The following is a 13,036-nucleotide window of genomic DNA, read 5'->3' on the forward strand; positions in this document are numbered from 1 at the left end:
CACGGCGGATTTGACCTCTCTGAGTACAGGAAGGGGGGGGGGGGGTCACTCGGGCTTTTTGTAAAACATTTTGGAGGATTCACCGCAGGCGTTCATCCAGGAACCACAATGACTCATTTAAGGTGAAAAAAACATCCCTGGCTCCCCATTAGCTCCAACGATCTTATCGCTCCGAAATGCTCCTTAACACACTTTCACACCCGCAGACTTTTCTTCTTTTTTTTCCCTCTTCATGTAGGTGTGACAGTTTTAAAGTGGCTGGAAGCTCATTACAATACTTTGATCGTGGATCCGGTGCCATTTTGGCTCGGCTTAAGACGGAAACGCCACTTTTTCCCCCCCCGTGGTGCTCGCTCAACAAAGCGAAAAGCGCAAAGTCTTCGGCCTGACGCGGCGACGAGAAGCGACGAGACGGAGATCAGAGGTGGACGGAGGGAGAGAGATGTTTGAGGATGTCGCTGTCGTTCAAATCGTCTCATGAAATATTTACCGTGTGATCTCCCATACAGTGTAAGAATGGGAGAGAGAGAGAGAGAGAGAGAGAGAGAGAGAGAGAGAGGATGTCATGATGCTGCTTCGCCCGCATGTACTGGATGTCTTAAAGTGCTCCGGGGGGGCCCGACAGCCGTCCTGGGAGGAGTTCAAAGCGGGGCCAGGGTCGTCTCGGCGTGCCAGCGCTCCCCCAGCGACAACCTCTCGCTTTGCCGATGACACGCATCATTCTTCACGGCGCACACGCGCAAAATTCGTACAGGGCACACGTATTAGCATACCCTGACAAAGCCCACACGTACACACGCATAGTGCATGCATCAGCAGGAGAAACTCTGAGGGGGGTGGAAGGAGAAAAAAACAGGGCACAGAAGGGCCATTTTTCATCAGCTACCCTGCGTGTACAGAAAGAGTATGTTGTGCTGTGTGTGTGTGTGTGTGTGTGTGTGTGTGTGTTTCCACCTTTTGGGGTTGAATCTGCTAGCCTTGCAGCATGCTTGCAGTTTAAGCAGGCAGGCTGACAGACAAAGAGGTCAGACAGGATGTTATTAAAACACAGCCAGGTTAAAAAAAAGAAAGAAAAAGAAAAGAAAAGAAAGACAAAGAAGCGAAACAATCCAGTTTAATCATATGTTATGCAAACCGCACATGCTGTACCTGCGTTGTTCGCATGTTCAAATAGATCCATTCTTTTCATTACCGTGTGTTTTGTTCACCAGTGCTGTGAAATATTTGGCCGTGTGAGTGAAACTTTCTCCGGATGTGATGAGCGTTTCCCCGCGATGCGCCGGAGCGTGCACGTGTGTGTGTGTGTGTGTCAGTGTGAGTGCGTCTAACACTTTGGACTTAATTAGACCTAATAATGTAATCTAATTTGGTTGAAACTTGAGACTGCCTTGAGTGGCAATCTAATGCGTTGAACAAAGCTCTCCTCGTCTCTCTGGTTCGGGGCTCGGAGTGCTTTCATGTCCTGTTCTCTTAGTGATAAGACTGTCTGTCTAAATGACTAACTGACTGCTGCTTTAACAGCCCGCCTCACTCACTGACTGCCTCGCTGTTTTTCTTCTTCTTCTTCTTCTTCCTCTGACCACCTAACAGAGTCTGTCTTTTGTGTAAAGGTTTCGTTTTAATGCAGTTTTTTTTTTCTCTCTCTTTCTCTCTCTTGTCTCAAAAAGCAGAGCACCCAGGAGGAAAAGAACATTCAAAATAAAGATCTCGTCTTTGTCCGTCCTCCTTCTTCTGGATGCGACTGAGCTTAATTTAACATCAATGTGCGATTTTACCCTTTTTAAGACTTCTGAAATACACTTCCTGGAGCACAGTCGTCCTGTAGTCACAGCTCAATCCCAATTTAACATCTCAAAGTGCTCTTTCTGTGTCTCTCGCTGCGCCGATCTTTGTTTTTTTTTTCTGAGGATATCAGCACTTGCGATGTGCGAGTGAGATTCAAAAGAAAACTTTTTTTGGCTCAGGAATTTGTTCTTCACTCACAAGTGCGTTTTGGATGGTTTCATTATTTACTGCTTTGCTTAGTCTGCTGATGGAAACACGAGGCAACAAATAGAAAACAGGCAACAGAGAGCGAAAGCCAGATTAGCGATTCGATTTCAGGAGTTGATGTCACTTAGACAGACAGATCTCAGGACAGAACAGCCAAGTGGACAGCGTGTCTAAAATGTGACTGAGCTCTGGCTGAACTCTTCCTGCACGTCATCTCTTTCTGTTAAAATCTTTTTTCATACTTTTCTTTTGTTCCTGTTGCTCTCAAAGTGAACACGAGCGCTGGACTTGAATAAAAAGCCAGAATTTCTTAATCTCCTTCAAAACAATTTACTCCACTTCATCATTATCAACTCGTTAAAAGTTTTTAATATGTTCCCGCTATGCAAAAAAAAAAAAGAATAAATAAAAATCAAAACAATGCCACTCCTGTTTTAATTTTCCAAAAATTGCCGGTGACATCCAAAACCATGCTGTCACAAGCTGTTTGTGAGCTCCCTCATCACATATTTCCCACTGTGCTGCGCGAGTGGCCACACACAGCTGCCGGCCACACACAGGAACTCTCTGCTCTCGCCATTGATCTCGGCGGCGACGACAAAGGAAAGTCTCTGCCGGCTTTGATTGCGCAATGAAGAAAACGTTCGTATTCATAAGCAGCAGATTTAGCAGGATCACAGAGGCCCGAGATGCTAAAACGCTTTATGAAATAATCAAATGGGAGAAAATTAAAAAAAAAAAAAACTACTGTGAAACTGTGAAGTCGAGCCGCCATCGCTGTCAGCGTAACGTCTCTGTCTGCACTTCTCACAGATGTAAATACTTTTTAAACCAGTGTGACCGCTGTGTCATGACAGCCGACTCCAATAAATCAGCGTAAAGTGTAACTCAGCCAGCCTGAAACAGAACATAAAGGCCCGGTTTCACGTCTGACCATGACGCCGGAGCGGAACGCCGCGACGGCCAGCTTTTTGTGCGGTAATCTCGCGTGTAATTCTGCCAGGTAACTTCTACAGCGCGGCCATCTTCCCCCGTCTCCCGCTCGCTCTCTTCCCTCTCAGTCTGCTGGAGTCTGTGTAATCCTGGATAGCCTTCTCCGCTCTGGGGTGCAGTGGTGACTGTCTCCTCTGATAACTTTGAATTGGTTTCCCTGCAGCGCTGGCAGTCTACAGGCCTCCCTCCCCTCCACTCCCCTCCCCATCCCTCCCATTCCCCTTCCCCTCATAGCCAGATGAACGGCCTTGCCGCTTTATTAATCCCCTTCTCCTCACCACGCACACAGATGAATTTTAATCAGCTTTCTTAACCTCTTCATATGCTGCAGGATTTCTTTACAAACACCCAGACACGTGGCATGCACTCACACAGGCGGAAATAAATATAAAAAAAACTGGAAACACACAAACACACACAACAAATATTCAGGGCGGGGGGGGGGGGGGCTCCTCTGTCACCTACTGCCTCGCCTTTCACAATTGGTTTCAGCCAGAGAAGTCCTTCATTGCTGTCAGTGTGTGAGTGTGTGTGTATGTGTGTGTGTGAGTGTGTGATGTTTTACTCAGAATGCTGCAGAACAGACACACGGTGCAGCTCTCACTCACTCTAATAAAATCATCTCAGGCTACATTAATCCCTCCTGAAGGCCACTGTCAAAATAACAAACAGCCGGGATTCTTTAAAGAGAGCTATCTGTCTTGGACAGGTGAGAGACGTGTGTGTGTGTGTGTGTGTGTCTCCCTGCATGCCACACACATGCCCCTACACTAACACCACTGCACAACTGAGTGGCGTTATTAGGTGGTGATGGTGAAACTGTAGAGTTTGGTGAGGAGCCTCTGCTCCACGGTTCCAGTTCTGGACAGAATCACCGACTGACTGCAGAGGCCTCAAACCAGCACTGAAAGCGCTTCACACTGTTCGTCCTCGTGCACGTACCTCCTCTCTCCTGTTTGGGGCAGATCCCCTTGGCCGGCGTCAGCCTCCTGGCCTCGTCCTCCTCCCCTCCGGGGGTCACCTGAATGCCCACCTCCACCGGAATGGAGCCCCTCCCCAGCTCCAGCGACCTGGCTCTGGGAGAGATGGGGACGCCCATGACCCCGCCGGCCTCCCCGGGCTTGGAGAAGGACCCCGGTCTGCCGCCGGGCCCCCGGCACAGGCGCCGCTTGTGCTCGATGAAGACCAGGATGTCGCCCAGGGGGAAGTTGGTCTGGCACTGGCCGCAGGTCAGCAGGTCGTGCTCCCCGGGTCCCGGCCTCCGGAGGCCGGGGACGGACGGCTCCGGGGACGGAGATCCTGCCCCTGAGTCATGGTTGGCTTCTGCTGCACAGACAAGAGAAGAGGCGAGAGGCGTCGGTCAGCGCTGCTTTCAGGGAAGGAAGAAGAAACGCACCGGGAGAAGAAGACAGGTAGAGAACGAACGCACGGCCTGAACGCATTACCTGATGAAGGAAACCCTTCGCTATCAAACCAGGCGATCATTACCATCACAGGGGCAGAAAACAGCGTCGCACTAACGCTCCCTCGCCGAGACAAACACCTGTGCAGTTTATCTGTGAGAGATCTGCGTGGGAGGGACCGCACGGCACACACTGTATGTATACATGTGTGTGTTTATCTGCCTGCGTGTGTGTGTGTGTGTGTGTGTGGCCAGGAAGCTATTCATCTGAGAGTGCAGGCTGGGTTTCCGGTGAGCGCCCTGTGCGCCGCTGAGCTGTCAGAGCTCGATGGCTGCCTTCACCACGTGGGAGCTCCGGCGGCTGGCGCACAACAAAGTGGAGAGAAAACGGAGGCCGCATCCAGCAGCGCGCGCGCGCGCGTGTGTTTGTGTTTTCGTGTGTCACACTGCAGGACGGAGGAGAGAAAAACGAGGAGGGAGAAGAAAGGAAGTCTTAAGCGTGTGTGTGTGAGTGAGTGAGTGTGTGTGTGTGTGTCTGTATGAATGGTAGGGACTCAGGTGAGTTTGAACGCTGTATTCTCCACAGACAGAAAATCTATAAAGCTAAACCCGGGGTCCTGTTAAGAGAGTAAATCTCATTCTTCACAGATCTGACACGGTCATTAATAACCATTACACATTCTTCCCCCCTTTCCTCCCCTATGGCGTCGACTCTGTCCCTCAGCTTAACGTAAATCCCTCATGGACAAACCTCCCTCTCTCTCTCTCTCTTTTTTTAAACCCTACCCTGATGTGCCGGTATGAAAATGTGTCGTCTTCTAAAGAGCCCAGAGGAAACCTGAAGCTCCAGAGACACCAGGGGTGTGTGAGTGAGCGGGTACCCAGGGAGAGGTGTTGATGCCTGGGAGAGAAACATGGCAGCGCCTGCCTGTGTCTGCTGCTTCTCCCACTTCAAGCACCCGCATCTCCTCCTCCCCCCCCCCCCCCCCCCCTCCTCCCTCCTTTTGCCTTCTCTTTTCTCTCTTTCTCCAAACATGACACCCTAATAATTGTGAAGATTAGACAAAGAGGGTGTGTGCGCTCGCCTGTGCGTGTTTGCGTCCTGGTGTGTAGTTATCAGAGCAGAGATCCTAAACTCTCTTATCACCCATCTCCAACTGTCAGGGAGCCGCTGCTCCTCTAAACTCCCAGTCATAGCGGTTAAACTCGGGCACAGATCTGGCAGAGTGCTGCACATCTTTATTTCTTTAACAACAACAACAAAAAAAAAAAAATCGTCTTTTCAAATAATTTCTTTGCAAGTATGAATCAAACCCCTTCCTCAATCACCCATCCACCCACATATACACTCACACACACACGCACACACACACTTGCGTTCCAGTCCTCTCACTTCGCCCCGGAGTGATGATCCGATGCCAAATATCTTTTCTCTAAATGGCGATGGGTTCCTGGACGCCCGCCAAATAATTTCCATCTCATAATCTTTGGCGGCAAAGAAGGAACACAAACACATATTTACCTACAGTTCACAGCTTGTGACCGTAATTCACATGAAGCAATGTTCCAGAGTGCTCACACGAGCCGCGCAACTCCGCACATGTGCGCCGCGCGTACAAGCAGGACGGCGCGGACAATATGGCGCGCTCCCGTTTCTGACTTTGGGAGGAAGACAGGTGGCGTGAGGCGCCCAGAAACGGGAGAGAGCTGACGAGCCGACAGACACCTGGGCGTTTGGACTCCACTCTCCATCTCCAACAGTGAAAGGCCTGTTTGTTAACCTATGGTTGAGTAACACGGCCCGGGGGCAGAAGGCAGTAAATTAGCGGGAGTTGGCACGGCGACTCTGCCAGTGGAATATCAGTCGGACATCTTCCTCCAAAGAGAGAGAGAGAGAGAAAAAAAAAAACCGCACCCCTCTTTGAAACCCGCTCGCTCACGTATCCCGAGGCTCACCTGTGTGAGAAAAACACGTGTGCAAGAAGGAACCCGGCAAGGAATGCTCGCAGAGGGGGGAGAAGAAAAAAAAAAAGAGAGCGAGAGAGAGAGAGAGAGAAAAAAAAAAGAAGTTGGGCACAAACACGTTGAAATGGAAACATGCACACAAAAGAAGAAGCCTCTAATGTAGGCTATCATGGTGACAGACAGTGTCTAATTCCACTGTATAAACTCCTATGTGAGAGGAACATGCTTGATAGGTAAAGGAGCGCGGCTGACGCTCTGTCAAACACGCCGTGGTGGAAGAAGGCCTGATGATAGGAGCGAAGCCCGGCTGTCGAACACGATACCACACGCGCTTTTACTTCCCCTCCCCGGGTCTCGGGCTTCCTCACAGGGAGCCGCGGCCGCCCAATGACAGTGCTGCTGCGCTGCCGCCTTATCGAGGAGTGCAGAGTTAAGTCAGGCAGCCTTAGAGCACCCCCTATCAGTTTGACGAGGAGAGAGCCAGTCCGTCACTCCGCTGCTGCTGCTGCTCCACGCCGCCGCTGCACAATGTGTACCAGATGGGAGACGCGGCCGAGGACAATGGGCCTCTTTCACTAAAAATTTCCATTTATGTAAAAGGTTGAAGGAAAAAAAAAAAAAGTTCAAACGCCAGGAAAAGGAAGCACTTAATAAAGAAGTAATGTTGTGGGATTGCTTCATTACAGCAGCCGAGGTGTGTGTGTCAGTGTTTTTCTTTTAATTGCAAATATTAAAATCCCCACAAAAGCCATTTGATTCCAGCTGAATTGCAATTATTACATCCAAATTAGTATAGTTGATGCTCATACGTGCGTTTCTCTCTCATAACACGCCAGGTAAAACAAGCCAGGTGATTCACACATACCAAAACGCATACACAGGCCTCCTGTCACGCGGCGAGACATTGATTGTTGTGCTAATCCTTAATTATAATGTTTGTACTCATGTACTCCAATAAGCTTGGTGACACTTTCCTTCCTGTCTTAGGAGGAAGGTTGAAGGGCAAAGGGAAAAATTTACGGTGCGGTTTGACAAGTTCCGCTCTCCCCGGAGTTAAAAACAATGAAAAAAATTCGATTAATCGTGCGAGACGGTTTTCTGTCATTAAAAAAAAATAATAAATAAAAATCGCATTTGGGTGAAACGCTCTGAAGTGGCGCTGAAAACCAGGAGCTATTTTCCGTTGAGGCTAACCTTCCAGACCCTTACACAACATTTTAATACCGGCTGTGCGATCCGCTCTGCCGTTACAGGCAGAGGAGGGCCGCTCGTATGACGGTCCGCCATGCTGAATGGGTTCAGACCTGTCCTCTCCCTCGCTTTGTTTTTTCCCCCTTTCCATTTGTCTGAGCTGAAATAACACACACACACACACACACACACACACAGTCTCTCTCTCTCTCTCTCTCTCTTCCAAGCCCTGCAGGAAAACTCGGGTAAGATTCACGCTGCCATTGAAAAAAAAAGTGACACCAGCAACGTTGCAGATGGTTGCAATCAAAAATTCAAACAAGCGGCTTCAATTAGCCTAACCTTTTTTCTCTGCCAATGAGCGCGCGGTGCAAGGCCAGGCCTGCGCGTTTCATTGTCTTATCGTCAATCTAATCTGCACCAGGCTCGCCCCTGATCATGAATCTTAGATTATCGGCCCGAAATTGGGGAGAAATGCGGCTCTGCTGCTGACACTGACTTGTCACTGAACCACGGTAAGTGGCTTGCAGCCTGCAAGGCTTTTGGAGATAGAAATCTAACATGCCAAACAATTTCAGAGATAAATACAGGAAAGGAATATCATGCTTTATAGCTGAAATGTGTACACCAACAGTCAAATACAGAAAGAGAATCCGAAAACGAAGTGCAGCGCCTCAAATGATGAATCGCTCAGCAGATTATCATCCGGTTACCACAACGTGTGTGAGCGTTCGCTGTGGTGCTGCAGTGCGCACGGTGGGTCTCTTCCCAGCATTTGACAGCCATATGGTGTGACTAAAGAAGAAAACATTAACTGTTTCACAAGTAGCACGCCAGTTCCGAGAGTAAACAGTTAGCACGAGGCGTTTCCAGGTCTGGGCTCTGGGATGGGCTCTCTGCAAAAAAAAAAAAAAAAAAAAAAAAAAAAGAAATCTTCCTATTAGATTACAAATGTGCCAGTCTGTGAGCGAGGCAGACCTGTGATGATAAGCGCCAGTCAATCCACATTATTTTGTCATTACTTTGTCATGAATGTGACTCCGAACTGAATCACTGAGCCTGTGGGGATGTTTTCATTATGAAAGCCTTAAGAAAACAAGGGACCAACTGTTAACAGAAGGTCAGATTCCAGCCAGACAGGAGCGAGGAGCTCGCAACATGTGATTTGTTACAGTGTGAACACTTGCAATTTGCATCTTTTTCTAAAATGTGTGTGTGTGTGTGTGTGTGTGTGTGTGTCTGCTTTCCTTGATGCATTCTTGTGCACTGACTGCACTCGTTGCAGTTCCAGTCTCTCGTGCATCCCTTCAGATGTCTGACCCGGCTAAGCAGATTTCCAGTACATCGTCTTTTGACTAACAGCCTGTCCAGAAATATGCTGATATTCAGGTTTTGTGTGCTCCTAACAAGAGCATGACCTATAGGGCTCTGGCTGCAGGGCACAGGGCTGTGCTCGGTTACACAGAATAACCCCTGATCTGACATGAGCTTGATGTATGTTGGCACCCTGCAGAAACCTCACATTATTACTGGCGTAAAGAGATATCTCATGACTGGTCTTGACAGCTGATACCGAAATGTGCAGCTATGTAACCGACATGACCTCCTGATGGAGCTTCTGCGATCAGAGACACCTGAAGAAAGAGAGAAAGAAAGAACAAAAAAAAAGTCCAGCTGGATTTCTGTGCAGACGACTGAAGCAGGTAAAATTCTGGTTGGGTTTTCCGCCAGCGGTCTGAGACGTGACCCTGGTCTTCTGCAGACCTCACAGCCTCACAGAGGGATCTAAGTCCGGGTCAGATGGATGATCGGTCACATTAAAAAGCCTCCCAACCATCACAGTTGCCGGTGTGGTGTCTTTATTAAGGCATGGTAAACAAAGCTGAGGTGCTCTCTGCAAATAGCAGCTGATCTGTGCACACACTCACTCACACACACTCACACACACGTTGTCCTGGCTGAGACAGAACAATCCTATATGAATAACAATGCCTCTTTTCTTTCGCTCTCACCTATTCAAAGCCAGGTTTTCTCATCACAGTTGACCTATAAATTAAAAAGAGAAAAAAAAAAGCACCTGCTGGTTGTATAATCCCTTAATTTTGCACTGGTGTCTCGCAGGTCACTGTCATTGCTCAAGGGAAGAGATCAGCAGCCAGAAGACAGTGTGTACCATATAAGAACAGGTAGGACCAGATTCAGGGCCCTCCTCATCGCCCAGCTTTCCAGCACATCACTGTACTTTTTCTTTCTTTTTTTTTTTTTCCTTTAAATTTCCACTTTAACAGACTTTAACACTAAACTTCTGCACGACTGAACCGAACATCAAACATTTTGTTCGCATTCGCAGATATCCCACTCATGTGACACTCGCAGGTCTCCAAGGACAGGTGAGGGATGATTAAAAAGATCTGTACCAAAAAAAAAAAAAAACAGTCACCGTGAGCTGCAGGCAAGAACAGATGAATCCTGGGGACATGCGGGCGCAGCCGTGGCTCCCAAAAAAGGTATCGGGAAATTAAAGTTTAATCCGTGACAACAAATTAAAGGCGGAATTATGCAAGCATCTATATTCAGCACCACAGGTTGGGCTTTAAGTAAACTCTCGGAGCAGGTGTTTGTGCAACTCCTGCATGCAAGAGGTTCTCATAAAAAAAAAAAAAAAGTTAGCCAAGGCTGGAAGGTGAAGAAACAAATATTTAACACTTTGTCCTTATTTGTACAGGTTATGCAATATAGGTGAACGGTTGCAGGTATAGGCCCCACACACACACACACACACACACACACACATGCCTGCAGTCCAACTGCTGTTGATTTTTTTTTTTTTTAATCCTTCAATTTATGTAACTCCAAATCATTTCTGGTTTAATTAACCAATAAAACACCCGAAAACAGAGAGAGACAGAAGGAAACCAGTCAGTCTGTATTAATTGTTTTCTGTCTGAAATTTCCAGGAAATAAATAACAATAATTAAACAGACTATGGCCACCAGTTTGATTTCAGGTAATGCAGGAGAATATTGAAAGGACAAAAGTCAGTGGAAGAAATCCTGGGGAGGTAAGAGAGAAAGTGAGAGGCATGAATGATTAGTGTAGATGCTAAATGTGTGTCGGGTGGGACGAAACGCACCTCACCGTTTTCAACACAAAACATATTGGCCAAAGATTACATCATGAACTTCTGCAATGAATTACCCAGATTAGGCCTCTATGAAATTGGATTTAGGCACTGCTGAGCGCTGGGAGATGAAGGTTAGATTGATATAATTGATTTGAAATTGGATTATAAGACTTTTTAATCATATGCCTCCTCAAAAAAAAAAAAAGAAAGAAAGAAAAAATCCAGACTGATTTAATCTGCGCCACGCAATAAAAAAATAATAATAAAAAAACGACGCATCACCGATAAGGTTTAAACAAAGTTGTGACCTCTCTGTTTTAAAAGATTTCAGCAATAAAAGTTCAGATCTGTCTGTGTTTTTCGTGTGTTTCCAGTTGCTGTGTGTGACTGCTAGATAAACGTGTTCATTAAATTTTAATATTAATCTTAAAATCCTAAAACACTGCTCGGCCTTTGTGCGTCAGGGGGAAAAAATGTGGCGATAATCGTAATTAGGAGGCATTACGAGTGAAGGTGTGTGGCCGTGAAAAGAAAAACAATTCATGCAAAGTTAAAAAAAACACAACTGCAGCACTCAGACAATATCTGAAACATTTAGCAGAGCAGACATGGATGCACAGTTCTGCCACATGAACCAAAAAAAAGCTAAACTGTTGTGATGAAATGTTGGATTACTCTCAGCGCACGTGTGTGCATGCTTGCAAACACTCCCATACACACACACACACACACACACACACACACACACACACACACACACACTCACACACTTTCGAGCCAGACACCCTCATCGTAGCCCAGTTGTCAAAAGATTATCTCCAGTAGTAAAATTCTACGAAGTTGTGAAAGGCGCATTGGAATAAACACACTGATGTACTATTTTCCTTTTCTTATTTTTTTAGAAGCGCAAAACTCACAATATAATATAGAAATATAATTCGTTAAAAACAGTTCCACATTTATCCCTTTTAAATTATTCAAGTGAAAACATGTGAGCCATCTCTCCACTACTGCGTAATTCACCACACTGAAAGAAAAATGATTCCTCAAGAGAAAAGTTTGAATTTAATCCTAAACATATAAAAGATAGCAAAGAATAAATTACTTGAGTCATCAAATAGTGAATGAAGCGAGAGGACTTTAAAGAGTTGCACCCACCTTGTATTGTCTCCCTGTGCGTCAACGATAAGTGCTGCGGGTTCACCTGCTTGCGGCGGGACATTGCCCCGGCATTTACTCTGGCATCGCCCGGTGAACGGCACTTGGAGTCGGCTTGAACCGTGGTGTCGGTCCTCTCTGGATCGCAGGTCACCAACTTCCCCTCCCGTCCTCCTCCTTCCCCCACTCCTCGCCGCTCGCCGTCCCACTCCTCGCAAGTCTGGTGTGTAATCGGTGCAACTTTGACGCGCGCGTGGATGCGTGGACGGTCGGACCGGTGCGCGTCGGTGATGGAAAAAGCGCAGCTTCTTCTTCTCCTGCAAGCGTCCTCCCGGCGGCGTCTTCTTCAAGGGGAGGGGGATTTCGAGGAAAGCCAAGGTGTGTTTTAGGCAGGAATTGGTCTAAAAGCGACCGATGAGGTGAGGATTTGTGCAAAAAGCGTTTGCAGATTAAAAAAAAAAAAATCCTTGACTGCCCACCTCTGCAGAGACCGCGGTGACAACTGAAGTACAGAGCACTCCACCGGGGGATGGATATTGACTCCTATTAGGATCCTCTGTCTTTATTCCCCCCTTTTCTTTCTTTCTTTATTTTTTTTTTAATGATTTAATAATATCATCTGGGGTCAAATGACAGCTGTTCACCTTAGGATTTCCCTACAGTCCGTCCAATTCAGCTGTGGTGCGCTAAAATGACCCTTTGGCACTGACTCCTCCTGCGCGTTTTGGCACCGGCGCGCGGAACGGCAACTCTTGGCTCCGGTGGCAGGAGCCTCGCTGATTGAGAGAGAGAGGGGGAGAGAGAGAGAGAGAGAGAGAGAGAGAGAGAGAGAGAGAGAGAGAGAGAGCACGCGGGCAGACAAGACACCTCCTCCTCCTCTCCTCCTCTCCTTCCTTCCAGCGAGCTGAGGTCCAATGTTTCCCAGTCTCCTACAGTGTCGAGGCTACTTCTTGTTGACTCACGCGAAGAAACGCGCTTTGTCTCGGGCGACCCCCGCATTTATCTGCGCCAGAGTGTGCTTCTCTCCTCGCTCGCTCTCTCTCTTTCTCTCCGTGGGTCGCGCGCGCGTGCGTATGCGTGCGGCTGGGGTCTGTTGGAGAGGTTCAAGTTCAAGTGCGTCCGTGGCGCTTTACCGGCGGACAGCGGGATCTCTTCGCGCACGCACGCACGCGCGCACGCACACACGCACGCACAGGCGTAATTATCACTCA

The 13,036-nt window shown here is 47.8% G+C and overlaps 1 protein-coding gene across 3 annotated transcripts in view; it reads right to left on the reverse strand.

Moving 5' to 3' along the window:
- The window catches only part of bcl11bb (BCL11 transcription factor B b), a 28,480-nt gene extending 15,882 nt beyond the window's left edge, over window positions 1-12,598 (reverse strand). Inside the window, exons 1-2 of one of the 3 annotated variants that reach the window (XM_030109677.1) lie at window positions 11,826-12,598; window positions 3,928-4,308 (exon numbers count right to left, since the gene is read on the reverse strand). In XM_030109677.1, coding sequence (XP_029965537.1) covers window positions 3,928-4,308; window positions 11,826-11,889 — 445 coding nt within the window. In that variant the 5' untranslated portion in view covers window positions 11,890-12,598. Of the gene's footprint in view, window positions 1-3,927; window positions 4,312-4,430; window positions 4,583-11,825 lie in introns of those variants that run through there. The other 2 variants (XM_030109676.1, XM_030109678.1) reach the window with 2 other exon arrangements.
- Window positions 12,599-13,036: the final 438 nt, after the last annotated feature.

Source organism: Salarias fasciatus, chromosome 15 (genome assembly GCF_902148845.1).
Source record: "Salarias fasciatus chromosome 15, fSalaFa1.1, whole genome shotgun sequence".
In the NCBI taxonomy this organism is placed as follows: domain Eukaryota; kingdom Metazoa; phylum Chordata; class Actinopteri; order Blenniiformes; family Blenniidae; genus Salarias; species Salarias fasciatus.